Genomic DNA, 27,747 nt, shown 5'->3' with positions numbered 1-27,747 from the left:
GTTACAAAAAAAGGCACTCTGGGGATCACAGGAGGATGTGGTTGTTTGGAGAGTAGGAACTGAGAGAACAGGGGACCTTGAAGCAAGCAATACAGGAGGAAGAGAAGCTTGCCAAGAAGAGAGATGGGGAAAAGGAAATAGAGGAAATAGTACATGCAAGGGTGCAAGGGATGAGAGTACATACTGCATCCTGGGGATTGTGAAGAATCTAGTGAGGCTGGAGCACAAAGTTTTGGGAAGTGGAAGAAAAGTAGGTTAAGGTCAATGCAAATAATCTTGAGTATCATGCTAGAGACTTTATTGTTTAAGTTCAGGGAAGCCACCAAAGATTTTCCAGTAGATGGTGGAAAAATTATGCTTGGGTTTTAGAAAGAATACCCTGGAGTCAACACAGAGGGCTATGTCAAGGGAGAACAGTTTTGAAGCTATTGCAATCCTAGCAAACAGTGACAAGACCCTTAACTAAGGCAATGGTGGTGGGAATTGAGAGAAGAGAACAGAAGGCTTTTGCAATAAAAATGACTTTATCAGGTATTTTTAGAAAGATTACTCTGATGCCTCTGAGAAGGAAAGACCTATAAATAGGGTGACTATTGAGGATTCTACAGACAAGGCAAGAGATATTGAGGCCTGAATGAAGATAGTGGCAGAGGAAACAAATTCAAGAAATGTTTCAAATACCTTCCCAAATAATGAATAGTCTTGAGGATATATTAGTCTAGGGCAGTAGTCCTCAAACTGTGTTTTAACAAGGTCTCCTGGTTTTTCTTTTCTTTTCTTTTTCTTTTTTTGGCAATGTAAGTATTATAAAATTGGTGTAATAATGCAGAAATAAATAAATGCATATTCCCATACCAATCAACTAAATGAGAACAACTATAAGAACATCTGAAAAGATGCAGAAAAATATTTGACAATATTCATGATAAAAATTCTCACCATAAAAGGAATGAGAGGAATTGACCTAATAAAAGGTATCAATTAAAAACAAAGAAAGAAAAAAAGAAACAGGAAAAACCCTAAAACAAACATCATCCTAAATGAGGTAATGCTGGAAGTATTCCCTTTAAGTTCAGGATAAAGATATCAATGTTCTCTGTGTGTACTTCCAATTCGACAATATATTGGAGCTCCTTTGTGAATGAGGTAGGAGTGCAGCCTTTGTGACTTCACGCTTAGGGCAGTAAAGGAGAGGGACTTGTCAAAAACAAGTGAGCCACAAGAGTGGATAAGAGATAAGGCTTTGGAAAAAGACAAATGTGGGTTCAAATTCTTGTTCTGCATCTTACCAGCTATGTGATCTTTGCAAGTCACTTAAAATCTTTGAGCTTTAATTCTCTCATATGCTAAACAGGGGTAACATATTATTGTAAGAATTCAATAAAACAATCCATTTTTAAGTGTTTAGTTCACTCTTCAGGCATACAGTAAATGACAGGCATTCAGTAAATGGCAACTATTAGTCATTGCAATAAAGAGTTTAGAAAGAGCAATAGTTGTGAGAAAGAAAATAAAATTTGTAACCAGAGTACAACCCAGTGACAGATGACTGAAATGTATGTTTGGACCTCAGACAGTAACTGGAATTGAAAAACTATACAGAAAATTCATAGAATTAGGTAATAGCTATCACCATGTGAGTGGTTAAGCTCATCCAAGAAGAGTATAGGAAGTGAAAAGAGAAAAGGACACCAATATCGAGCAGTGGGATAATGGAGATGAGACAGCAAAGGAGGCTGAGCCAGTGAAGTCACAGAAGCCAAAAGAGGGGTTTCAGGAGAAGGTCAACGGTCTCAAATATTACTAAGTTAAAAAAAAAAAAGGCCATTGAATTGGGCAATTAAAAAAAGTGGCTGGAAACTTTAGGTAAATCATCCCTTCTTGAGTAGTAAAAGAAGCCTGACCTTAGTGGGTTGAAACAGGAAAGAAAAGTGAAGAGCAAAAATGGATTTTAAGAAGTTATGCTATGATGGAAAGCAGTTAAATGTTGGGGGAAGAGGGTGAAATCAGTAACGGTCAGACCAGAGTATGAACAACACTTTAAGGTAGCAAGATAGTAACATGTTTGTGGGTTAAAGAGAGGAAGGAGCTGCTGATGAAGGAGAAATCAAAGTACAAGCAAGTGAGGAGGGAGCAGTGTCCTCAAGGAGGGAATAAGGGATGGGATGAGGTAGAACTTTTAGCTTTGAAAAGGAATAAGAGCAATTTTTCATTAACACATGAAGAATGAGTAACAAAATAGCTTGGAGTTGAAAGGGGAAGAAGGTAAAAGGAAGAACAAAGTTGGAAGACTCACGCTCCCCAATCTCAAAACTTACTCCAAAGCTACAGTAATCAAAGCAATGTGGTTCTGGTTAATGACAGACATATAGACCAATGGAATAGAACTGAGAGTCCAGATGTAAACCCTCACATCTATGGCTAATTGATTTCAACAAGGATGCCAGTCCACTCAAGGGGGGAAAATGATCTTACTGACAAATGGTATTGGGAAAACTGGATTTCCACATGGAAAAGAATGAAAGCAAACCCCTACATCAGACCACATACAAAAATTAACTCAAAATGGATTACAGACCTAAACATAAGAGCTAAAACGACAAAACTCTTAGAAGAAAACATTAAGAAAAATCTTTAGGACCTTGTATTCAGCAATGGATTCTTAGATAAGACAACAAAAGCATGAGCAACAAAAGAAAAAATAGATTAATTGGACATCATCAAAATTAAAAACTTTTGTGCATTGAAGGACATTATCCATAGAGTGAAAAGATAGCCTATGGAGTGGGAGAAAATAGTTGCAAATCATATATTTGATAAGGGTTTAACTTCCCAAATCTATAAAGAACTCCTACAGCTCAACAGCAATAGCACAAACAACCCAATTTAAAAATTGGCGAAAGATTTGAATAGTTATTTCTTTAAAGATGGTATATAAGTTGCCAATAAGCACATAAAAATATGCTCAGTTTCATTAATCGTTAGGGAAATGCAAATCAAAATCATGCGAGAATCATTTCACACCCACTAGGATGGGAATAATTAAAAAAGAAAACAGAAAATAACAACTGTTGGCAAACATGTGAGGAAATTGTAACCCTCATGCATTGTTGGCAGGAATGTAAAACGACACAGCCACTGCAGACAACCGTTTGGCAGTTTCTCAAAAAGTTAAACATAGAATTACCATATGATCTAGCAATTCCACTCCTAGGTCTATGGACAAAAGAATTGAAGAAAGGGACTCAAACAGATACCAGTACATGAATGTTCATAGTAGCATTTTTCATTGTAGCCAAAAGGTGGAAACAACCCAAGTAAGTGCCCATCAACAGATGAATGGATAAGCAGAATGTGGCATATACATATAATGGAATATTACTCTGCATAAAAATGGATGAAGTATCAATATACGCTATAACTCGGAGGGAACTCGAAAAGATTATGCTAAGTGAAATAGGCCAGTCAAAAAAGGGATAATATTGTATGATTCTACTTACATGAAATATCTAGAATAAGCATGGTGTATATCTCTGAGGGCTTCTATTTTCTTATAGAAATAGGAAATGAGTTTATCTTACAAGACTGAAGCACATGACAGTGCTGAGGGCTTGAGGAAAGGGGGGAGCTTAGAACATCTGTTGTGGGGAATGGGAAGGGGGCTGAATAAGAATTAGGGGACATGGAAACAGCACTGAGGGGCCAGGTGATTTAGGAAAGCATGGCTTTTTTTATGGTACCCAATAAAAGATTACGTGTCCATCTTCAGCAATGGAGAAGAATAGAGAAAATGATGACAGTGAGAAGACAGGTGCTGATGATAGCAACAATGACAATAACAGTGTCAACAACCACTAGCCATGTGCCAAGTAATTTAGATACTTAACCTTGAGTCAGTTCTAATGGAGTGATTGAGTGGGCTCTGCAGGCAGACTCCCTGGGTTTGAATCCCAGTTATTCAACATCAAACTAGGTGACCTTGGACAAGTTACTCAACCTCCCTGTGTCTCAGTTTCATTATCTGTTAAATGTGCATAAAAATAATAGTATCTACTTTGTAGGGTAATTGTGACAAATCCATTAATTCGGGCAGAGCACTTAGGACTTAGAACACAACTCTCAGCTTATGGTCAAGAGTCATATAATCTTTGAAAAGTGTTAATATCACCATATTACTATCAAAAGATAAGAAATCTCAGCTACCGGTCATACCTATGACAGACATCCTTTTCCTGACGTTGTTAAAATCCAAAAAGGCAAGCAATTGGTAAGTAACAAGTGTTCCCAATTCCTCTATTGTTATAGTTTCTGGGGTCCGAGACTTAAAAATGAACCCCAAATTTCTTGCAGCAGTCACTAGAGCCCCTTCATCAGGTGATTGAACTTGGTAAATCAGCTGTCCTAAAAGGAAAAGAAACAAATATATTAGTACTGAGAATAGAAACTAACATTCATGGAATGCTAACTCCAACTTGTTCAAAATTCAACTCAAGTGTCAGCTTTAAAAATCTTCCCAATGCTTGGAACTTTCCTACTCAACAACTAGCTAGGCAAGGTGCCTGTTGTCTTGGATTCTATAAGACTCCGTGCACGTCGCTAGTGTAGCCCTTTTCATCTCGCATTAAAGTACCCATTCCTGAGTCTGCCTCTCCACCATGCTAAAAGTTTTTTAAGTCAGATACCGTCTCTTTGTACTTACAGTGACCAGAGATGCACCACGAAAGTCACAAAACTAAAACATTTTAACATATATTAACCCACATAATCCTCATGGCAAGTCTTTGAGGTAGAGGTTATTAAAACTATGATTTTCATTTTATATTGGTGGAATTTACGACCAAAAGTGTTTATGTGATTTTTACAAGATCACATAGCCTAAAGGGATGGAGCAGATATTCCTAATTCCACTTCACTCTGCTGCCAATGTCCATTTTTATAAGTATGCATCAAGAAATGAGAAATGGAAGGAATCAAGGCAGGGTGCTAATTCTTGTTATCTGATATTGTGTGTGTTAGGGGTGGAAGGAGGAAGTAATATGAGGGAAAAAGAATGAAGAAAGCTGAAAGAAAGTTTAAAACAGTTTTTATAAAAAGCATATACAAATTAAGCCCTTTTATATAAAATTATAAAACTGTTCAAAAGAACATAATCTAGAAACTTGGTGAATGCAAAATAGTACAAGAAGAAAGAGAAAAGACATTATGAACCACCTCTTAACTTATTTGATGATTATGATGAAGGAAAAAATAAAGGGATAAACAAACAGATTTCATTGAGATGTAAGAGTAAGAGGCCTATGTTCTGGTCCCTGCAGCTAATTCTGCACAGCTTTGGGCTCATTTGTCTCATCTCTAAGAAGAGTGGGGGCAGATACCAGCTCCCTTATGCTCAATGGCAGACCTTTGTTTCTATGACTTGCTGAAAGTCACCTTGAATACACTGAACTTAGAAGAAAAAACACCCAAACTTTACCTAGGATCCATACTTTCCACAAATCTTAGACTTTTATCAGGAAATCACACCAGGGGATTTCAGAAATCCCTGAAATCTTCCAATATGAATTTTCTTTATTCCCCTCCAACACACTCACAAGTGGAGATGAGAAACCATTCAATTCATTGGCAAAAAGAAGTGATAGTTCAGTCTGAAAATGACAAGCTTCTCCATGTCATCTCCTCATTTTGAAACAAAAAAGAATCAGCCTTTAGATGTTTTGATATTACTCAGACATAATTGAGAACTGCTTCTTCATGCAGTACAACAGTTGCCAGAAAGTATGCTTTGTTTAAATAATATTTTGTGCAATGCTTCACTAATAGCCTTCTATTCATAAAACTGAAGTATATTGCACACAAATACATAATTTTAAATGTACAGTGTGATGAATTTTACAATTTTGTATACATGTGTAATTATCAACCACACAAATCAAATCAAGGTATGGAACATTTGCATTACACCTAAAAATTACCTTATGCTTCTTTCTAGTCCTTTATGCCCAACCCCCCACATCAGATGCCATTATCCTTCTTTTCTATCATAGATTAGTTATGCCAATTACTGTAGCTCCTGTACATGGAATTGTACAGTATGTACTCTTAAACTCTGCTCCTTTTGCTCAACATAATGCTTTGACTTTCACCCATTTTATGAATTTATTGGTAGTTTATTCCTGTCTATTGCCAAATAGTATTACACTGTAATTTGTACCACAGGTTTTTTATCCATTTTCCTGTTGATGAACATTTGAGTTTTCTTCAGATTTTGGCTATTATGAATAAAGTTTCTATGAATATTTTTATTTTTGTGGATACATGTTTACATTTTTCTTGGGAAAATACCTATGAATGGAATTTCTTGTCATATGGTCAGCTAATGATCAATTTCAAAAGAAAAAAAATTATATGATATTTGCATGTGAAAACAAATTAGAAAAAATAGTCAGAGCTAAGATCTACAGTTACTGATTCATGGTGATGTCCAAGTTACATTGTTAACCAAGCCAGTTGTATATTAATGTATATACTATGATCCATTTTTGTTAAAAACAAATAGATGACCAACATATCTCTATATATTCTTGTATATATATGTATATGTATGAAGAAGTGGAAAGGGTGAAATAATACATTCTAAATATTAACATTGGTTACGTCTGTAAGGGATAGATTGGAGAGGTTCAGGGTTTGAAGGGGTTCAAGCAGTTACTTGATCTATCTATGAAATGATGTAATAACTTCCATGTCTAGCAACATGCTAAACTGGGTACCTGGACCAACCTCCCCCATTACATACAACTACAGATTATATATAAAATATGTTTAATACCTTGAATGCTTTCATGAACTGATTAGGGAGCAATAATTATTCAAGTCAGAGAGAGAAAAAGAACCCAAATAGGCTAAAGGAAGTGCTGAAGCCAGATTTTGCTTGAAGGGCATTTTCTGAACCAAGAGAACTTTATCACTTGTTTTCTAGTCTCTCAAGTCTTGGGTTAGAGAAGACATAGCCCAGGGCTTGTCCAAGGTAAGAAGTCTAATGGAAGACTAACTCTTAAAACTGGGCTCCCTAAAAGGCAAATCTTCTCAGTATTAGGTGAAGTGGAAATCAACTTCCCCTATAAGAAAGCCTTTAAGAAAAACTGCCTATCTAGAAACCCGCTTATAAGAGGAAGGGAAAAAAAAATCTCTGCTGAGAATTTATGAACAAAGACTGATTCTTATAAATAGTTGCATCTTGAATTCACAATATTTGGTAACCTCAAAAAAAAAAAAAAAATCAAGCTGAAAATTTAGCTTAAAATCTTCCTGCATTAGAACACTGCCTGAAGCAAATGCAAATCCTTTCTGAAAGAAGAAACCTTTTATCCCAGAGCCAAAGAATATTCTACAAAAAAAAAAACCAAAATGATTATTAAATTATTAAAACTACAATCAACAGAGTACAATGAAAGCCAACAGAAACAACTGAAAGAAGAATAAGATTGCAACATCTTCAGATATTGGAATTATCAGAAACAGCACACAAAATTTATTTACTAGATTTCAAGAATAAAATTGAAATTAAAGAATAATCAGATGTGAAAAAGAGCCAAAGACCTTGTAGATATTAAAAATATAATAACTGAAATTCAAAACTGAAGATTAGACAGTACTGGAGAAAGAATTAATGGACTGGAAAAAATTGGAGGAATTTCCAAAATATATCCCAGAGAGACAAAGAGATTGAAAAAATGAAAGAATGTTTAAAAGAAATAGAAAATAAAGTATTTAAAATTGAAGATCTAACATGCATCTAACATGACAGACATTTTCTTCTAGGCTAGAATCTAGAAGCACAACTCTCTCTCAAATGGGAGTTCTGACATAGACTAAGACTAGATCTGGAAAAGCAAGATAGTAACCCCATGTATCTTATGACTTCCAGGACAAACTCCCAAATCCAGAAGATGACCTACATGTTCTGTCTCTCCTCTACAACCTTGCTAGAAAGCTCTGTAATCAGAAACTGCATTCACCAAGAGATCATCAGGCATTCTCAAACACAAATAAGAACAGCCAACCACCAATCATCAAACACTAGACAATGACCTGAAAGATAGACTCAAAACTCAACAAAGAGAAAAACACTTGAAAAACTAAAGCATAATAGAGGAAATAAAATTTCAAATCAAGTACAATTAACATCCTCAAAGAGACCTAAGAGAATATCATAGCATTAAAATAAAAATGTAATGATATAAAAATAAGTCTTAGAAATTAAATAAACTCAAAGGCAGACATCAAAGAAATCCCCAGATGAAAATATAATAAATCATTAATGGCATTGGTATTATAAAGATCAGTTAAAGCCATATATATAATCAATCGAACCTTCACAGTGATTAAAATCTAAGGAATGGGTTAGTCCAGGATCATACAGAACAAAACTATGACTTGAATGTACTCCCAACAAGAAACTTACATATACACATATTATGAGGATAATGTGTGTGTATATAATGGTGTATACATACATATATACACATACATGCATACATACGTATGTATTTTTGTATGTATGTGTGTGTTTATATATGTATGTATGTGTGTATGTGTGTCTGTATATATAATATATTTCATTTGGGTAGTAATTTCAACTCAAAAGTTGGTAGGAGAAAGAAAAAAAACTTGTAAACGAAATAGACTGGGCTCAACTGGAGCAAGAAGCTGATTTCCCATAACATTATCTACCTGCCTCAAAGCTTCAATATTAAAGTGGTCCAGCTGGTTTTGTTCTTTTCTATGAACCCTGAGTTCCAAACAACCATATAACAAGTGTGAAGAATTGTTCATGGTGGGGACTAAATAAGAATATTCTAATATGAGTGTAAATGTATCCCTATAATGGGGAGAATTCATTCTAAGCATGTGCCTGATAGTCATTTGCTTCTCTAATAATGAGAGCCATGTGACTCAACTCTATTCCCATTTGTCCTGGCTACCAGGAACTTCATGGTCAGATGTGATGCTCAATCATAAGAAACATTTCATCCCCTTTCATTGGCATATTTGGGTCGTCACCTTTCATTGATCGTATTTCTTTTCTTTTAGTCTCTCACATTTTTGAAAAACTATCCAGGATATAAATAAATACAAAGAAAAGCTAGTGACAGGTAAACCCATTATGAAATGTTCTACCTTTAATTAGAAAATCCCCCAAATCCCCAACATTTTTTAATAGAAGCATTAGTCGTGATTTAAAAAAATAAACCCACAAACAAACACACAAAAAAAGACAACATTCACCACAGCAATCACACTTTCTCCCTCTTACCTGCACTATTCTCCTCCGACATCACAGTATGGCAGAGAGCAAGTAACCTAAGGAATTCATGCACTTTGGGATCACCCAGTTTAATGGATTCAATCAGGTTGTGGTCAAAGAACTGAAATTTGCTATCTGCATGGTTGACAGCGAAAGTCACAGCCTCCTTTTTCTGTAGGAGAAGAAAACAATAACAACAACAGAGAGCTATAGACCTCATTCTAACAATAATCTTTAAGAATTCAAGAATATTTCCTCTAGTTTTAGTGCTTGTATGATTTTACATCCTCAAACGTCTGGCACTCAAATGGTTTTCTGCTTCTTTACTATTAAACATAATTCCAAATCAGGGAGACTTCCAAAGGCACAGGGGGAAGAAAAATCTTCAATGGCTATACAGATCCTCAAAACGATTATTGCGACTCCATAATACAGAAAAAGCTCTGAAAACCGAGGGTTTTTCAGAGGCTACTCAATGGCAAAAGCTGACCAGACTTGAACTCATTTTAGCAGCAAAACTTGATCTGAAATCACCTGAGTCTAATTGCAGACTTCTTTTTAGCTTTTTCACTATGAGTTAATATGTTTCTATGCAAAAATATTGATGTTTGATTACAGGGTGCTTTCTCCTATTTCCTGGGAGATACACTGCAGAGACAACATGTTAGTACAGCACATGAAAATTAGAAAAAAATCTGAATTCCTAAACACCTCTGGCACCAAAGATTCTGGATAAGGGGTTGTGAACCTGCATCTGTTTCAGGAGAGAACCTTCAGAGGGAGCTACTCTCCATGTTGAAGATAAGAACTTATTAGCTACAGACCCTTCCCCAGGATTATTGTTGGAGGTTTTTTTCTTAAAGATTCCATTAAGTTTTGCAATTGATTCTAAAATTAAAAGGACAGAGGCTATTAAATCTACTTTTCAAAAGTGAAAGAATTCTGTGAACAATTGAAATTACCCATTCTAAATCACAGAGCAGCAGTCAGACTGGAACTGAGTATAGGTCTCTTGGTCCTTGAGAACAGATTTATTCTAAAATGAACAATTCTGAATAAAATAGAATATGTATTATTATCTTTACCATGGGCTAGATACTATATCAGCTTTACATAAATTATTGCATATAATCTTCTCAAAACCCCTGTGTAGTAGATACTATTATTATCCACATTTTTCAGATGAGAAACCAAGCCTTGCTCTGGGTCACACAGTTGGGAAGTGGCAGAGCCAGACTAAAACCTAGGATTCAAGTCAAAATCCATGCTTTAAATACTTTGCCATCATAACTCCTTAATCTAATTCTTGATTATTTTCCTGCTCACTCACTAATTTAATGAAGGTTACCATTTATAAATTGTGTACAAGATGCTAGATTTAAGTGTTTCAAATATTTTCATTCAAACAATTCATGCAGATGGTTACAAAATCAAATAGTTCACAAAGGCTCATAAAGTAAAGCAACAGCCGGTTGCCTCACCCCACAACATCCCCAGTCTCACTCCCTGGAGATAACTGCCCTTTAACTCTTTCAGAAATTTCAACTAGCGGTTACCAGCAGAATTCTAAATTATGTACTTAGATTAACCATTGTTTCTGAATTTATAAGTAGTAGACATTGTGCCAGTTTGAAACTGTAACAGACCCCAGAAGAACCATGATCATTTAATCTAATCTTGTTGGGTGGAAACTTTTGATTGTTTCCATGGAGACGTGATTCCCTAACCTGTGGGTGAAACCTTTGATGAAATTATTTCCATGGAGGTATGGACTCTGCTCATTCAGAGTGGGTCTTGGTTGGTTCACTGGAGAACTTAAGAGACCTCAGGAGCCAACACAGGCACTGATGCTTAGAGATGCTTGGAGATGCAGACAGAGGACGTTTGGAGATGCTAAGTCAAGAAACAAAGTCCAGAGTTTGTCCCGGAGAAGCTAAGAGAGGACACCCAGACACTTAGAGAGAAACACCTTGGGAGAAAGAAGCAAGGATGCACAGTTGCTGATAGAGTGGAGCTAAAACAGAAGTCCAGAGACATTTTGGAGAAAGCCGTTTTGGAACAAAACCCAGGAGCAAAGGATCAGCAGACGACAGCCACATGCCTTCCCAGCTGACAGAGGTGTTCTGGATGCCAATGGCCATTCTTCAGTGAAGGTATCCTCTCATTGATGCCTTAGTTTGGACACTTTTATGGCCTTAGAACTGTAAATTTGTAACCTAATAAATCCCTTTCATAAAAGCCAATCCATTTCTGGTATTTTGTACAACGGCAGCTTTAGCAAACCAGAACAGACATTATCTACAAACTGCCTTCCACAATTAGATGAAGATTTAGTTCATTTATACCACTTCTCCACCTTCCATCCCCCTCCTAACAACACAGATACATCCATAGATTTTATTTCTGTAACCACTGGAGCATATGAAAGTAACATATGGAAGCCTTTTTTGTTTGGGCTCATCAATTGTAAACACACTCCACTTTGTAAAATGAAGTTACTAACCTTACTGGCTCCTTCTCTTCACTACTCCTTCCTTATTTCCTCCCCCAACCTCTCTCTATATTTTTTCTAATTCACTATAGAGGATTAAAGTATTTGCATTCTGTTCTGTGGCAAAACTTAAATCCTTTTCACCCTTCAGAGAATTGATTCTAAATATTGGAAATCAATATATAGTAGTCATTATATGATTCTGTCTTTGAAATATTGTTCACAGCAGAGGCAAAAATCACACTTTATAATAAGCAGAGTCAAAAAGACCTTTTCAAAGGTCTGCTACTCAGTTGCAGGCTGGGTTTTCCCTCAATTATTCTCCTACTCTGGATTTACTGTATCCTCATCCCATGCCTTCCCCTTTCTTGACTGATTCTCTTTTGCTGAAGCCTATCTTCAAATTACTTCCTAGGAAAAAGAACATGGGAGGTAAATGTTATGCGTTTTTCTGCCTAAAAATATCTTTATTCTGCCCTCACACTTGTTTAATAATTGACACAATATAGAATTCTAGGTTGAAAACCATTTGAAGTGATCACTCCATTTTCTTCTGGCATCCATTGTTGCTGATGATAAGCATGATGCCAGTCTAATTCTCATTCCTCTGTCAGTGGCCTGTTTCTCTCCTCTAAAAGCATTAGGTTCTTCCTTTATCCTTGGTGTGCTATAATTTTACAGATGTTGGTCTTATTTCTCTCATTGGCTCTGAGTACTCAGGAGACTCTTTCAGTTGGAAGACACATGTCCTTCAACTCTGAAAAAAAATATCTTCTAGTATTTCTTTTATAATTTTCTCTCATCCATTTTTCATCTGTTCTTTCTTCTTGGAAATTTTATTACTCAAATTTTGGATCTGCTAGGTGACCATCTACCTTTATCTTTTTTTCCCCTGTTTTCTGAATAAAAACGTCAATCCAATGAAGCAATAGTACAAGGTAGAAACTCAGGAAGAGGTGGTGAGGTGATAGAAGGAAAAGAAAGTGATCTGGCAGTATTCAAGAAAGAAGCAAGGGAGAACCTAAGATTGCGACTAGGTGAGACAGGGCAAAAAAACACCTCCATGAAAAATACTAGATGAAAACCAGAAAGTGACCCAGAACACCAGTTCCAGTGATGCACCAGCTGGACAAGGTCTGCTAAAACCACAGGAACTGTGCACTTGGTGAAACCAGGAGTCTGCATTCTGAAACGAGTGAGTAAGATGGCTGAAAGTCCTGTGGCTGCGCTGCAGTGTGGGGAAACTGGGTGTTGGCGTTTGGAGATGGACTAGTTCTTTAAAAAAAAAAAAAAAACCCAGGAGCAGCTGCAGTTACGATGGTGAGAACCACGCAGTGAAGCACGGCAGGAGCAGGCTGTGCCAACCTCTCGGTGTCTGGCATGGAGGATAGACTGCTGCTGATTTCCTCAGGGCTGGGGGCAGAGGGGAGAGCCAAAAGGAGAAAGAAACCATGCTGCTTGCAGCCGGCTCCCCAGCAGGCTGGAGACACTCCTGCCCAGGGCAGTGCCCACAGCCCAGAGCCGCGCCAGGAAACCCAGTGTGACGGGGAGTGTATCCCATGGCACCGTGCACATGCCACAATATCGGCCTTCAACAGTGGCCTTGGGTGCACACACAGCTAGTTGTCCCAGAGCTGGGAAGGTGGAGCTGTGCGAAAAGGGGGGGTTGAGACGCCCCGTTCAGCCATCTTTGCATTAGGCTGGGAGTGCCCCTGCATGGGCCGGTGGCCCAGGGCTTCCGTTGAGGGACAGTGCACACTTGTGACATAGCACAGCCTTCCCTCAGCAGAGGTCCTGGAAGATCACAGCTGAGAATAGGGGCCTGCTCGGAATACCCAGGGACGCTATGTCAATGCCAGGAACTTGTGGGTCAGCAGCAGAGAAAATCTGGGGCAAAGCTGAAAAGAAGGCTTAGACTCTTGCAACAGCCTTGGATCTCCGGGAACACCTGGGAGGTTTGATTATTAAAGCTGCCCTACCTCCCTAACCACCCAGACACACGCCCCACATTCAGGGCGGACAGCACCAACAGCACACCCAAACTGAGTTAACCAATTGAACCCCACAAGAATCATTTCCCCACACACGACAAAGACAAAGTTGAAGAGAACTGACTTGAGGGGAATAGGTGACTCGCAGACGCCATCTGCTGGTTAGATAGATAAAGTGTACGCCACCAAGTTGTAGATCTGAAAAATTAGACTGGTATTTTTTATAACTTGAAAGAACCCTATCAAGCAAAGCAAATGCCAAGAGGCCGAAAACAACAGGAAATCTTAAAGCATATGATAAAACCAGGCGATATGGAGAACCCAATCCCAAACACCCAAATCAAAAATATCAGAAGAAACACAGTACTTGGCACAATTAATCAAAGAACTACAATCAAAGAATGAGAGCATGGCACAGGATATAAAGCACATGAAGAAGAACATGGCAAGGATATAAAGGACATAAAGAAGACCCTAGAATAGCATAAAGAAGAAATTGCAAGAGTAAATAAAAAAAATAGAAGATCTTATGGAAATAAAAGAAACTGTTGGCCAAATGAAAAAGATCTGGATGCTCATAATACAAGATTAGAGGAAGCTGAACAATGACTCAGTGTCCTAGAGGACCACAGAACAGAAAAAAAAAGAACAAAAGGTAGAATGGAGAAAAAAATCAAAAAAATCAAAATGGATCTCAGGAATACGATAGATAAAATAAAACGTCCAAATTTAAGACTCATTGGTGTCCCAGAAGAGGAAGAGAAGGGTAAAGGTCTAGAAAGAGTATTCAAAGAAATTGTTGGGGAAAACTTCCCAAACCTTCTACACAATATAAATACACAAAGCATAAATGCCCAGCGAACTCCAAATAGAATAAATCCAAATAAATCGATTCCAAGATGTATTCTGATCAGACTCTCAAATACTGAAGAGAAGGAGAAAGTTCTGAAAGCAGCAAGAGAAAAGCAATTCACCACATACAAAGGAAACAGCATAAGACTAAGTAGTGACTACTCAGCGGCCACCATGGAGGTAAGAAGGCAGTGGCATGACATATTTAAAATTCTGAGAGAGAAAAATTTCCAACCAAGAATACTTTATCCAGCAAAACTCTCCTTCAGATTTGAGGGAGAGCTTAAATTTTTCAGACAAACAAATGCTGAGAGATTTTGCCAATAAAAGACCTGCCCTACTTCAGATACTAAAGGAAGCCCTACTGACAGAGAAACAAAGGAGAGAGATTTTTAACAGAGATGCTTAACAGAGAATATTAACAGACATATATAGAACCTTACATCCCAAATCACCAAGACACACATTTTTCTCCAGTGATCACGGATCTATCTCCAGAATAGACCATATGCTGGGACATAAAACAAGCCTCAATAAATTAAAACAAACAAACAAAAAAAAAGCAAATGAATATACTCAAAGCACATTCTCTGATCACAATGGAATACAAATAGAAGTCAATAATTTTTGATTTGTAACTCCACTATTTACTTCCTACATGATATAAAATACACAAACTCTAATGACAAATGAGTGGCTTTGGACTCAATGTAAAATATGTAATTTTTGACAAGAACTATATAAAGGTGGGGGAATGGAGGAGTATAGGAACATAGTTTACGTGTCCTATTGAAGTTAAGTTGGTATCAAAGAAAAACAAGATTGTTATGGATTTAAGAGGTTAAATTTAAGCCCCACAGTAAACACAAATAAATTATCAGAGAATATGACCGTAGAGATGAAAAGTAGAGTATGGGTTACAAGAAGTGGGAGAAGGGGCAATGGGGAGTTAAGAAATGAGTGTAGGGTTGCTGTTTGAGGTGAACGGAAATTTCTAGTAATGGATGGTGGGAAGGTGATAGCATCGCAACATTCTAAATGTGATTAATCCCACTAACGGAATGCTAGGGAGGGGGTGGAATGGGAAGATTTAGGCTGTCTATATGTTTCCACAATTGAAAAAAAAACAAAAAGACAGTCTAAATAGATGACAATTGAATGCCAAGGATGATCCTGGATGGGATCTGAGGATGGAGGACAAGAGGCTCAAGGGGACACAGTTGGTACATAAGGGGGAAAAAAAAAAGGAAATATAGAATGTAAGCTTTGTATCAATGTTGAATTTCTTGAACTTCTTAGCTGCGCTTAATGGGATTGCATAAAAGAATGTTCTTGTCCATGGGAAATGTATATGTGAATTATAGTGTTTGTTCAAGGATGTGTGCAGCTTGTTCTCATATGTTCAGAAGACAGAGCAATAGATGATGGATGATAGGGAGGGAGGGAGGGAGGGAAAGAGAAATGGCGTGACAGCATGTTAAAGCTGGTGGTTCAGGTTATCGGGGGGGTCAGGGTATGCTGGAGTTCTGTGTATGGGGTTTGTATTGTTTTTGCAACTGTTCCTATAACTTTGAATTTATTTCAAAATAAAATTTAAAAAAACAAAGAAAAGAAAGATGCAAAAGAAAAAACTAGGACCACGATAGAAATTAAGATGAAATTGTAGGGAACACTGGAAGAAAAAGATATGGCAGAAAAACAGTAAGTCTCACCCCCCAAACCACTGCCCCCACACCCACCTCCCAGGTATTGGAGAGGAAAGAAATGAGAAAGGTGGTAAAAAAAGAAACAGAAAGAAAAATATTTTTTAAGGAGTAGAAAAAATGTTTATGTATTAAATGTCACTCATCCTCTTCTAAACAATAGCTCTAAGACAATCAGCAAATGATACTCCAAAGAAGAGTCCTAGGGAAAAAAAACAAAATAAAGGAACAGGGCAAATATTTAAAGATTTTATTTAAAAGAAATATCAAATCTACATATTGAAAGAACACACTCTTGGAAAATCAATCCAGAATGGTAAACATTGAAATATTTTCTAGTAAAGTTGTTGAACATCAAAGATAAAAAATCATTTTGTCAGCAAAACAAAAAGATCACACACTATAAAGGAGTAAAATGCACACTGACTGTAGACTTCTTTAAAACAGCACCTACAAAATCCTCCAGGGATGAAAATGTGACTCAAAGTGCTTATATCTAGTTAAATTTTCATTCAAGTATGATGTCAACAGAGGTTCTGAACAGATAGTTCTTATGAGACTTTCTTGAAATTAGAAGATGAACTTCAGTCAAATAAGAACGAATAGGAAAAACCATGAGAAAGGATCTAGTGGTGAGCCCCAAATTTCTTTAACTGAATGACTAAATCTAAAACAGAGTAGAATGATGAAACAAAATGCAAATATTATACACCTTGACTATGTAGAAATGACATAGTTAACAAACACTGGAAGATGCTGATTTCCTCATTTTCATATTTGAAGATCAAAGATATCATTTAAAGCTTCAAATCAACTAATATATGATACCTCTATATATTTAAGATTACAGCAGTAAACATTAAGAAAATATTAGAGATACATGAGGGAAATAATGGGAAATATAGTAAATTTCATCATTGTTTATAGCAGGAAATTGATATACACTGCTTTAAGAAAAAAGTTAAGAATATTATATAAACTCCTGAAAGTACCCACTAGAGAAAAGAAACTACGTAAGTATTACAGGAAATACACAAACACAAAGAAAAGATTCCACATTTAGACAAAGAATTATTTAAAATAATAAAGACAAAAAAAACTATAACCTAAAATATTATAACAGAACCAAGGCATGATATAGCTCAATGTCAGTGGCCCAAATTCACTTATTAAAAGATTAGAATTCAAAGAAAAATCCAACCCTATACTGTACATAAGAGACACACCTAAAAAAATGTAATTCAGAAACATTGAAATGAAAGGTGAACAAATGCAAACAAAAGGAAAGCAGGGGTCAAAATCTTAATATCAAACAAGGTTGAATTCAGACTGAGATTTAATGAGTGAAAGGGCACTTTTAATACTAAATTGCTTAATACATAATGAAAATTCAACCACTATGAACATTAATGCACCAACAAATAGCATGATTATTCACAAAACAGAGAGAGATTATCAGAAGAACACTTCAATTAACCTCCTCCAAAAATTCAAAGAGTAGAAATAATATAAATACAATCTTTTTTAGACATACTAATAAAGTTAGGGGGAAAAGCCCACCACCTGGAAATTTTAGACTTTTCCTTAAAAACTCACAGTTCAAAATGGATATTCAAATTGACATGACAGAATATTGAAAAATAAAGCTGCTTTAATAGACTGCATGCCAAAATCTATGTGATAAAGCTAAAGTGATGTTCAGAGGAAAGTCAATACCCTGAAATATTTGCATAAAAAACAGGAAAGAATAAAAATAAATGAATTAAGCAACCAAGTTAGGGAAAGAACAAAAACAATTAAGGAGTACAGAAAGAAGGCATTAATAAAGGTAAAAGCTTAACTAATTCATTAAAACACAGACAAATAATATAAACAATAAATAAATCCAAAAGCTGGACTTTTTTGTGGAGCAAAGTGGTAACTTAAACATTTGCTAACCTAATCAGGCATGAAAAGGAAGAAAAACAAACAATGAAAAATGAAAAAAGAGAAAGAATCACAAATCAAGAGAAAATTAAAGGAATCACAAGAGACTTCTTTGCTCAAATCTTTGCACAAATCTGAAAATCTGGATGAATTGGAGAATTTTCTAGGAAATATAATTTTCCAAACCATTCCAGAAGAAATAGAAATTCTAAATGTATAGAAAATAAAATAAACATTGTTTTCAAAGAGCTAGCTCCCAGAAAAGCACTAGGTATACATGCTTTTCAAGGAAATTTTATGAAATCTTTAAGGTACAGATTATTTTGATGCTATTTAAACTGTCCCATAGCATATGAAAAGAAGAAAAGCTTCCTTATTCTTTTTCTAAACAATGTATAATAGTGTTAACAAGCATTATCCCCCAAAACAAACATTGTAGACAAATGTAACTTATAAATATTGATGTACATATCTAATTAAAGCATTAATAAACAGAATCTAGCAGCACATTAAAAGCACTATTTAGTATGACAAGCCATCCCTTGTTCCAGAAGACATGAATGATACTGAGTTTCTTAATATGATTCATAATATTAATATACTTATAGGAGAAAAGCATTTTATCATCTTCATAGGTGAAAAAATACATTTGACTAAATTTGTATCCAACCTGAAGTAAAATGCAAAAAATTTCACAACATAATAGGAAGGGAGGGATACTTCAAAAATATATCCATTTCTTCTTAGACTTTATGCCCAAAGCACAAGCAACAAAAGAAAACATGGACAAATGGGGCCTCATTAAAATTTAAAACTTTTGTTCCTCAAAGGACTTTATCATGAAAGTAAAACAACAACCTACATAAATTGGAGAAAATATTTGGAAACCACATATCCGATAAAGGATTAATATTCAGAATATATAAAGAAATCCTTCAACTTAACAACATAAAGACAAACAACCCAATTTAAAAATGGGCAAAAGACTTGAACAGACAACTCTCCAAAGAAGATACTCAAATGGCCAGAAAGCACATGAAAAGATGCTCATTCTCATCAGCCATCAGGGAAATGCAAATCAAAACCACGATGAGATACCATTTCACATCCATTAGAACTGCTGCTAAAAAAAAAAAAAAAAAAGAACAGAAAATAACAAGTGTTGGATAGAATGCAGAGCAATAGGAACACTCATTCATTGCTGATGGCCACGTAAAATGATGCAGCCACTGTGGAAGACAGTTTGGCAGATCCTCAGAAAGCTAAGTATATGACCATATGACCCAGAAATTCTGCTACTAGGGATATACCCAAAAGAATTGAAAGCAAGGACTTGAACAGATATTTGCACATCAATTTTCATATTTTCATAGCAGCATTATTCATAAATTCCAAAAGATGGAAGCAACCCAAGTGCTCATCAACCAATGAATGGACAAAATTTGGTATATACATACAATGGGATATTGTTCAGCTATAAAAAGGAATGAAGACCTGGTGCGTGTGACAACATGGATGATCCTTGAGGTTATTACGCTGAGTGAAGTAAGCCAGACACTAACAAATGTTGTATGACCTCACTGATTTGAAACAATTAGAATAAGCAAATGCATACAGTCTGAATCTAGAATATAGGCTACCAGGGAACAAGGTAGGAATAGGGAATGAAAAGTTGAGGCTTAAATTGTACAGCATTCATATTTGGATTGATGGAAATGTTTTGGTAATGGATGGTGGTGATGGTAGCACTATATTGTGAGTGCAACTAACAGCACTGAAATATACATCTGAATGTGATTAAATGGGGAAATGTCATATTGTATATATGGTAACAAAATAAAAAAAATTTTAATACATGGATACACCACACAAAACTGAACTCTAAGTTAAACCATGGACTTTAATTGATAGTACAATTATAAAAAGATGCTATCATCAGTTGCAACAAATGTTCCACATCAATGCAAGGTATTGGTGGTGGGGTGATATATGGAAATCCTGTATTTTACATATGATTGTTTCCTAAACCCACAATGTATAATAAAGATACATATATATCTTTATATATATATATATGTGTATGTGTGTATATATATATATATTCCAACCCAAAGCCTTCATAACACTTAGTGGAACAATGCCAGAAGCATATAAATTAATGTCAGGATCAAGCATGCCTGTAAAGACCATATTATTTTATGTTCTTCTGAAGGTACGAGCCAAAGCAATTAGACATGAATAAGGAAATAAAACTAAAAAAATGAAATTGATGGAAGTAAAATTGTTTCTATTTACAGATGATATGGGTACCTATTTGGAAACCAGAAAAAAAAATGACTAATAAATACTATAAACAAAGAGATAATATAGTAAGACAATGGTGTACAAAATTAATATACACCAATTAACTGCTTTCATATCAAGAGGCATAATAGAAATGCCCCAGTTAGAAGTAACAAACTAAAAGAAAAATACCATAACTAGGAATAAAATTCACACAAAAATGTGGAAGATATTTATGAAAAGAAACTTAAAATGCTTCTGTGAGACAAAAAATAAGACTTAAGGAACTTGAAATACATGCCATGTTCTTGGATAAGAAGATTCAACATTGTAAGGATGTTAACAATTCCTAAGTTAATAAATTTAACACAATCCCAAGAAAAATACCACAGACAACGTGATTCTAAAATTCCCAAGGAAAAATAAATGAGCAAAGACAGTTTAGAAAAATCTAGAAAAGAAGAGCTTTGAGCAGCAACTAGCCCTGCTGGATGTTAAAGTCTCAATAATTAAACAACATGGCACTGTCATGTGCAGAGAAGTAGAAATCAAAAGAACCAACTAAAATGTCAGTAGCAAACCCAACTACACATAAGAATTTAGTAAGTTATAAAGGTAACATCTCAAATCAAGGAAAAAGAGGATGAACTTTAAAAAAAAAAATTGGGGTTGGAGCAATTGGGTAGACATTTGGAGAAAAATAAAGTTGAACTCATGTAACATACTACACCAGGATAAAATCCAAGTCGATCTAAGATTTGAATGTGAATCATTAAATCTATAATGATTGTGTCCTTTATATCAAAGACCCAAAACTAAAAACAGTCTAAGAAGAAAGTGATAAACTCAACTACACTGAAAATAAAATATTTTTGCATGGAAAAAAATATCAGAAAAAAAAAAAAATCATGTGACAAATGACAAATTTGGAAAAAATACTTGCAAGTCATTTCACAGCCAAAGAGCTATTTTCCCTAACGTTTAAAGAGTTCCTACAAAATTGATTTTTTTAAAAATCAATAACCCAATTTTTAAAATGGATAAAACCATGAACTCTAAGTTCACAGAAAAGGAAATAACATGAGCTCTTAAACATATAAAAAGATACTTAACCTCACTCATAATAAGATAAATGCAAATTAAAACCATATTTCTATACGACTTTTCACAAAGCATTATCAAAAATCAAAAAATGGTAAAATACTGTGTTGATAAGAGTCAGAGAGAAACAGGAACTCTTATGCATTTTGCTTGTGCAAGAATACAGTGGGATAAGTCCTAAAGAGGGAAATTTGTCAACATCTAATCACAATTGATTTAGCAATTCAATTTCTAGAAATGAATCCTATGCTCTCAAGCATGTGAAATGACATATGTATACAGTTACTTTTTCTGCAATATCTTTACTAGTAAAATATTGGAAACATCCTGCATGTCCATCATTTGTGTCTCCTTACATAAATCACGGAACATCTATACAAAAGAATACTATTCAGCCATTAAAAAAATGAGGCAGTCTTTTTTAACTGAAATAAAAGGGGCTCAAAGATATATTGATAAGAGAAAAAAAGAAAGGTGAAAACTTTATGTATACTATCATCTATGTAAAAATAGGGACAATATATTTGCTTGCAAATGCATAAAATAATTCTAAAAGAATTTTTAAAACACAGGGAACTCTGGTTGGGGGACATGGATGAAAAGGAACTTTGAACATGAATCTACTTTTTTAATGTTACCCATTAACTATCTCTCATCTTGTCACAGCAGAAATCAGGTCTCTAGGAACTCATCATCTTAAAAAAGTATGTACGATTTGAAATTAAAACTAAGAATGAAATTTGATCCCTTCCATACCTTAATCATTTCTGTCTTCTGACTCAGGTCAGCATGCACTTCACCTGCCAAAACAAAAATTGAGTATTAAAAGTAAATGAAATTACATAAAAGGACAAATATTGTATGATTCCACTTATATAAAATATCTAGAACAAGCAAATTCACAGAGACAGAAAGTAGATTAGAAGTCACCAGGGGCTGGGGGAAAAGAGAAATGGGAAGTTATTGCTTAATGAGTACAGAATTTCTTCTTGGGGTCATGAAAAAGTTCTATAATAGACAGTGGTGATGGTAGCGTAACATTGTAAATGTAATTAATGCCACAGAATTGTACACTTAAAATGGTTGAAATGGCAAATATTGTTTTATATATATATATATATCCATGAATTTTTTGTAAAGTAAATGAAATTAAAACTCAGTTTTGACAGTTAGTTTTAAGGAAAACATTTGTTTCTTAAAACACCATTACTAGACGGCACTGTGGGTTCAAATGCCGACTTTTTAGGAGTGTTTCCAAAATGTAACATTAGACACGCCAATTAATGCAAATACTCATGTTTTGCCCAAGATAGAGCTAAAGTGCAATAGGTACTAAAACAAAATAAATAGGAACCTCTTAATTTTACATTTTCTCATTCTATTCTTACATTATCTATGATGTTTGCAAGAGGCAAATTTGAGTCTTCCATATTATCCCCACTGTTGAGTAATCCAAAGTTATATCCTAGAGAGACCAATTCCAGACGCTAGTCAATGCTAGAGCTTGTCGAGTACATTTGCATATCTTGATTTAGACTAGCTACACCTGTGAATATCAACATCAAATTAGTATCTAAACCTTAAACCATGTCAGTGCTACCAGCAGGCAAAGAACATAGCCACCTATGTGCCAGAAATTATGAAATAACTTCTTTCTGAACCTACAGCTCATATGTGCTTATTACAGGACATTTACAATAGAAAATAAAAATCACTAATAATCCCACCACCCAGAGAAAACCAGTACCATCTTTTTAATTTTGTGGGATTTTTTTTTTTCCGGTTAATTGTGTATGTGTGCATGTGTGTGTGCATACGTATTGATCATACCATCCATAAATTTCTGCTTCCTGCCTCTTTTTTAACCATTGATAGTGAGGGAAGTTCCCTTGTCATTTAAAAGTTCTTTGTGAATGTCATTTCAAATGATTACATAATAGTTCATGATTATACATGTAATACAATTTATTTTAGCCTGCCCCTATTGTGGGACAGTAAAGTGGTTTTTTATTTTATTTTCAATTTTTGCTTAGCAGGCAAAGATCTTACACAATTTTCCAGAATTGGACCTCTTGTAAAAATTACAAGAGTTCAGACATCAACCATGTGCCAGGTACTTACATCATTGCTAATCCCTATAACAAACTTGCAAGATGAAGATTTTCATTCCCATTTTATGGATGAGGAAATTGAAGAACAGAGAGTTTAAAGTGGCACAACTGAATGAAAACTACAAAGTCAGTATAGTAGGTTTTTAAAACCAAGTCTCTCTCTTCATTACACAATGCTATGAACACAAAGACACTTAACAAATAGTCATTTTTGTTTTTCTGGGGCACAGATCTGTAGCTGGAACACTGTCCAGCTGCTGTGGGGAAAGAGCCCCTGAGCCAAGCACCTGAAATTTAAATTTCAGACTCACCATGGTCATTTTCTACTTATTACCCATATGCAGTAATTCTAGTAAAACTGTTTTAAAAACAAAAACAAAAAATTCTGTGTCCTTGTATAAAATGATCTCCCCAAAGTCCATTTTTAGTGTGCGTGATGGAAATGAAGAGAAATTAAAGTCTAAGAAAGTGATAGTTCTGAGCCAGAAGATGGAAGAGTTAGACAAATCAGCTCGGCATGACAGATTTTCTCAAGGCCCAGATTTATGATATAAACAAACCCAACCCTTATGAAAACAAGAAAAAGTTATTCTGAAACATTCAGTGGGTGCTTTAGTAAGAATGTATTTTAATGGCATTATAAATTACTTACGTCCTATATTTAACAAATTAAGGATCCAAAGGGTTTAGTTGAGTCTTTTAAGGTACTGTCCTGCATGTTATGAGGAGCATAAAACACTGCTTTTACCAAAATAAATCAGGCTGCCAAGAACGTGTCCTTCTTGGGATGTTGCACTGTGGAGCCTCACAGAGCACTAAAAGGAGTCGCAGAGAGTACCGCACCTAACCCCCTTTCCCACACAAGAATTTTAATAAATCCAAAATTTCATCTAAAATATTCAACATTCATTTAACAAATACTTACTGAGTGTTTATTATGTGCCTAGTACTGTGTTAGATGTTGATGGTATCATAGTAATCAGAAAGCTAGGTTTCTTTTTTTAATGAAAAAAAGTGGTTTTCCATAAAGCAAAATTTTTTTAAGGACAGTTAATATTGCTAAGAGAAAAAGAACTGTTTCCCTTACCATAGATCCTTCCATTAATGGAACATTTTTTAAAAGTCATTATGTTTTGTGTCAATGTGCCCGTTTTGTCAGAGAAAACGTATTCAATCTGGCCGAGTTCCTCATTGAGTGTCGTCGTTCGAACTTCAGCAGGTGTTGCATTCCCAGAGTAATACATCTTCCGATCCCAGTTTATAAAATAACTGTGTCCCAGGCGAATTACTTCCACACTTTGATCCATTAAAATGGAAAAATAATAAGAAATGTTCCATCAATTTCAGAACATACCAAACATTGCCAAAGTAAGAATTCTGCCAAAGTCTTCAGAGTGTAGAAGAAAGTGTGGATACTCTGTCCCTAGGTTCTAATGAGCTTCACAAGCATCTCAGCAGAGCCTGTTCATAAATCTTTCTAAGTCATTGCCTTGCAGCACCATAAAACAATAGGCTAGGTTAGCAAAAAGCCCTAGGAGTGTTCCACTATTCTCTACTTACATCAAACAGGCCCAGTGGAGATTTCTTGTGTGGCATATTAATTTGAATCTCCTCCTATAAATTAGGGGAAACTAACTCTTATTAAAGATGTTTGTCAGATGTCTGAACTGAAGAAATCTGTAGTTCAGGAACTTGTTTCCAATGCATTATCTAATGTGGCTCCACTTTACTGAAAGAGGTAGAGAATAAATCTCTATGAAACACTAATCAAACCATAATAGGTTTTGAGTGAAAAACAGGGGTGAGTTGTCATGTACTCTGTCCATTTACCAGTAAACAAGCACTGTCTCATGTTCTGATGCTTTATGACTTCCCATCTCTAGAAGTAGAATTCCTGTGGCCACAACTATGACTTCCTTCAATGTTTTTTCACACATAATGCCAAATTGATTTCCAAAAAGGTTATAATTTAAGCATCTACCATCAGATTCTAGAGAATTATATTTTACTATATGCCAATTCAAATAGCAACTCATTACTGTTTTCAGTTCAATTTCTTTTTTTATCAGTGAGTAGTACATTTTTTTCAAATTTTATTGGCCAGTTGTATTTCTTCTTGGAATTATCGAATTGTGTTCTATGCCTATTTTCATTTTTCCTAATGGGGAATTACTGTATTATTGATTTCTAAGTTTGTGTGTGTGTGTGTGTGTGTGTGTGTGTGTGTGTGTGTGTATTATGAAGGCCATTGACTGTCAAAAAACAAGGCAAATATTTTGCCCAATTTATCATTTGTCTCAATTTTGTTTCCAGTATTTTTGACATGCAGACATTTTCTCTTTTTAATCATATTTAACAATCCTTTCCTTTACAGTTTCTGCTTTGGGAATTTTGCTTAGATATGCCTTACCTATGCCAAGATTATATATACAAACATCTACATTTTTCTTCTAGTTCTTTGTTGATTTTTTACATTTGATTCTTTATCCCAATTGTAATTTTTTAATAATATGGTGTACAGATAAAGAGACAGTTTCAATTTTTCCATATAGAAACTTTTTTTATCACCATTTGTTGTACATAAATTTGTCCCCCATTGAGTTGGGACACTTCCTGAATCATATAAACTATTTTACTCATGAGCATCTGTTTCAGGGCTTTCAATTTTATTCATTAATATGTTACTTCATGTATCTAGTGTTTTAATCATTGTAGTTTTATAAAACTTAGTAATACCTGTGAAGAGACAAGATCACCTTTATTGTCTTCTTTTTCAAAAATGCCTTAGTTGTTTTTACTTGTTTGTCATTTCAATAAACTTTAGAATCAACTTATCAGTTTCCTCATAAAATATACTTGGGATTTGATTTTGATTAGGTCTATTAATTTGATTAGGCCTTAAGTAATTTGAAAAAAACTGATATTTTTATATTAAATACTACTTCAAAGAGAAGGATAAATCTTTCCATGAAGTCAATTTTTAAAAGTATCTCTGTCAGTAAAGTGGTTTTTTTTTTTTTTTGGTTTTTTTTTTTTTCCACATAGACCCAAGCCATAGCTTGACAGATTTGTTCCAGATATCATATCTTTTTATTACTAATTCCTTAAAAATTTTTTGACCTAAAGGAAAGCTTTTATGTTTTTTTATATGTTGTTCACATAACCATACTCAACTGAATTCTACTAAGAGGTTTACAGATTCTTCTTTTGGATTTTCTGATTTTATCATCACATTGTCTATAAATAATAAATGTCTCTTCCTTTCTTATAGGTTTATTTCAGTTTCAGTTTAATGCCTTAATTTGCTCACTGATATTTCAGTTTAATGTCTTAGTGCACTAACAAGGACATCCAGAACAGTATAAAATAGTAATGATAGTAGCAAGAACCCCTTGCTTATTTCCAATCTTAAAGGAAATTAAGCCTTGATCTTTTCATCTGTAAACTGGGACAGTCAGGCTAGATGACACCCATGTCCTTTCTGGCTTTTAAATTCTATACTTCTAATTAGGTCTCATACGTTTCTCTCCCCAATAGTAGCATGGCGCCAGTTCATTATCTATTTGGTTGGTAATACTTTTTTCTCCCAAACTAAAAAATCACATTATGACTATGAGGAATCATATCATATAAAGATAAATAAGTCACATTTGGCATGTATACACATATTTTCATATATTGGTTTACTTTTCCGTATGCCCCCTAACTTCCTTGTAAGTTCCTTGATACCAGATCTGATTCATCTTTGTTTCCCTTATTCCATTCACTTGAAAAGTATTAGCATTTATAACGGACCAGGCTCAGTGCCTTGCCTGCCATAGGCAGTCACTCAATGTCCAATAGGTAAATCCCCACACTCTGGTCCCTGATTTCTCCAATAAGGACATTAAGACCAAGAGAGGTTAAATAACTAACACAAGGTCACTCAACTAATTAGCCACAGAGCCGAGACTGGAGTCCAGGCATTTGGTAAGACCTCTTC

The 27,747-nt window shown here is 35.1% G+C and overlaps 1 protein-coding gene across 8 annotated transcripts in view; it reads right to left on the bottom strand.

The window, feature by feature from the left end:
* Positions 1-27,747, bottom strand: part of ATP8B4 (ATPase phospholipid transporting 8B4 (putative)) — a 273,488-nt gene that overhangs the window by 76,865 nt on the left and 168,876 nt on the right. For 7 of the 8 annotated variants that reach the window (XM_037834015.1, XM_037834017.1, XM_037834013.1 and 4 more), the window contains 4 exons: positions 24,853-25,061; positions 22,411-22,454; positions 9,317-9,479; positions 4,213-4,401 (listed from right to left, as the gene is read on the bottom strand). In XM_037834015.1, coding sequence (XP_037689943.1) covers positions 4,213-4,401; positions 9,317-9,479; positions 22,411-22,454; positions 24,853-25,061 — 605 coding nt within the window. The remainder of the gene's footprint in view (positions 1-4,212; positions 4,402-9,316; positions 9,480-22,410; positions 22,455-24,852; positions 25,062-27,747) is intronic. The other variant, XM_037834018.1, reaches the window with a different exon arrangement.

The sequence above is a fragment of the Choloepus didactylus genome, chromosome 4 (genome assembly GCF_015220235.1).
Source record: "Choloepus didactylus isolate mChoDid1 chromosome 4, mChoDid1.pri, whole genome shotgun sequence".
In the NCBI taxonomy this organism is placed as follows: Eukaryota; Metazoa; Chordata; class Mammalia; order Pilosa; family Megalonychidae; genus Choloepus; species Choloepus didactylus.
Note: the sequence above shows the minus strand (reverse complement) of the source record. Positions and strands in the feature narration are given on the sequence as shown.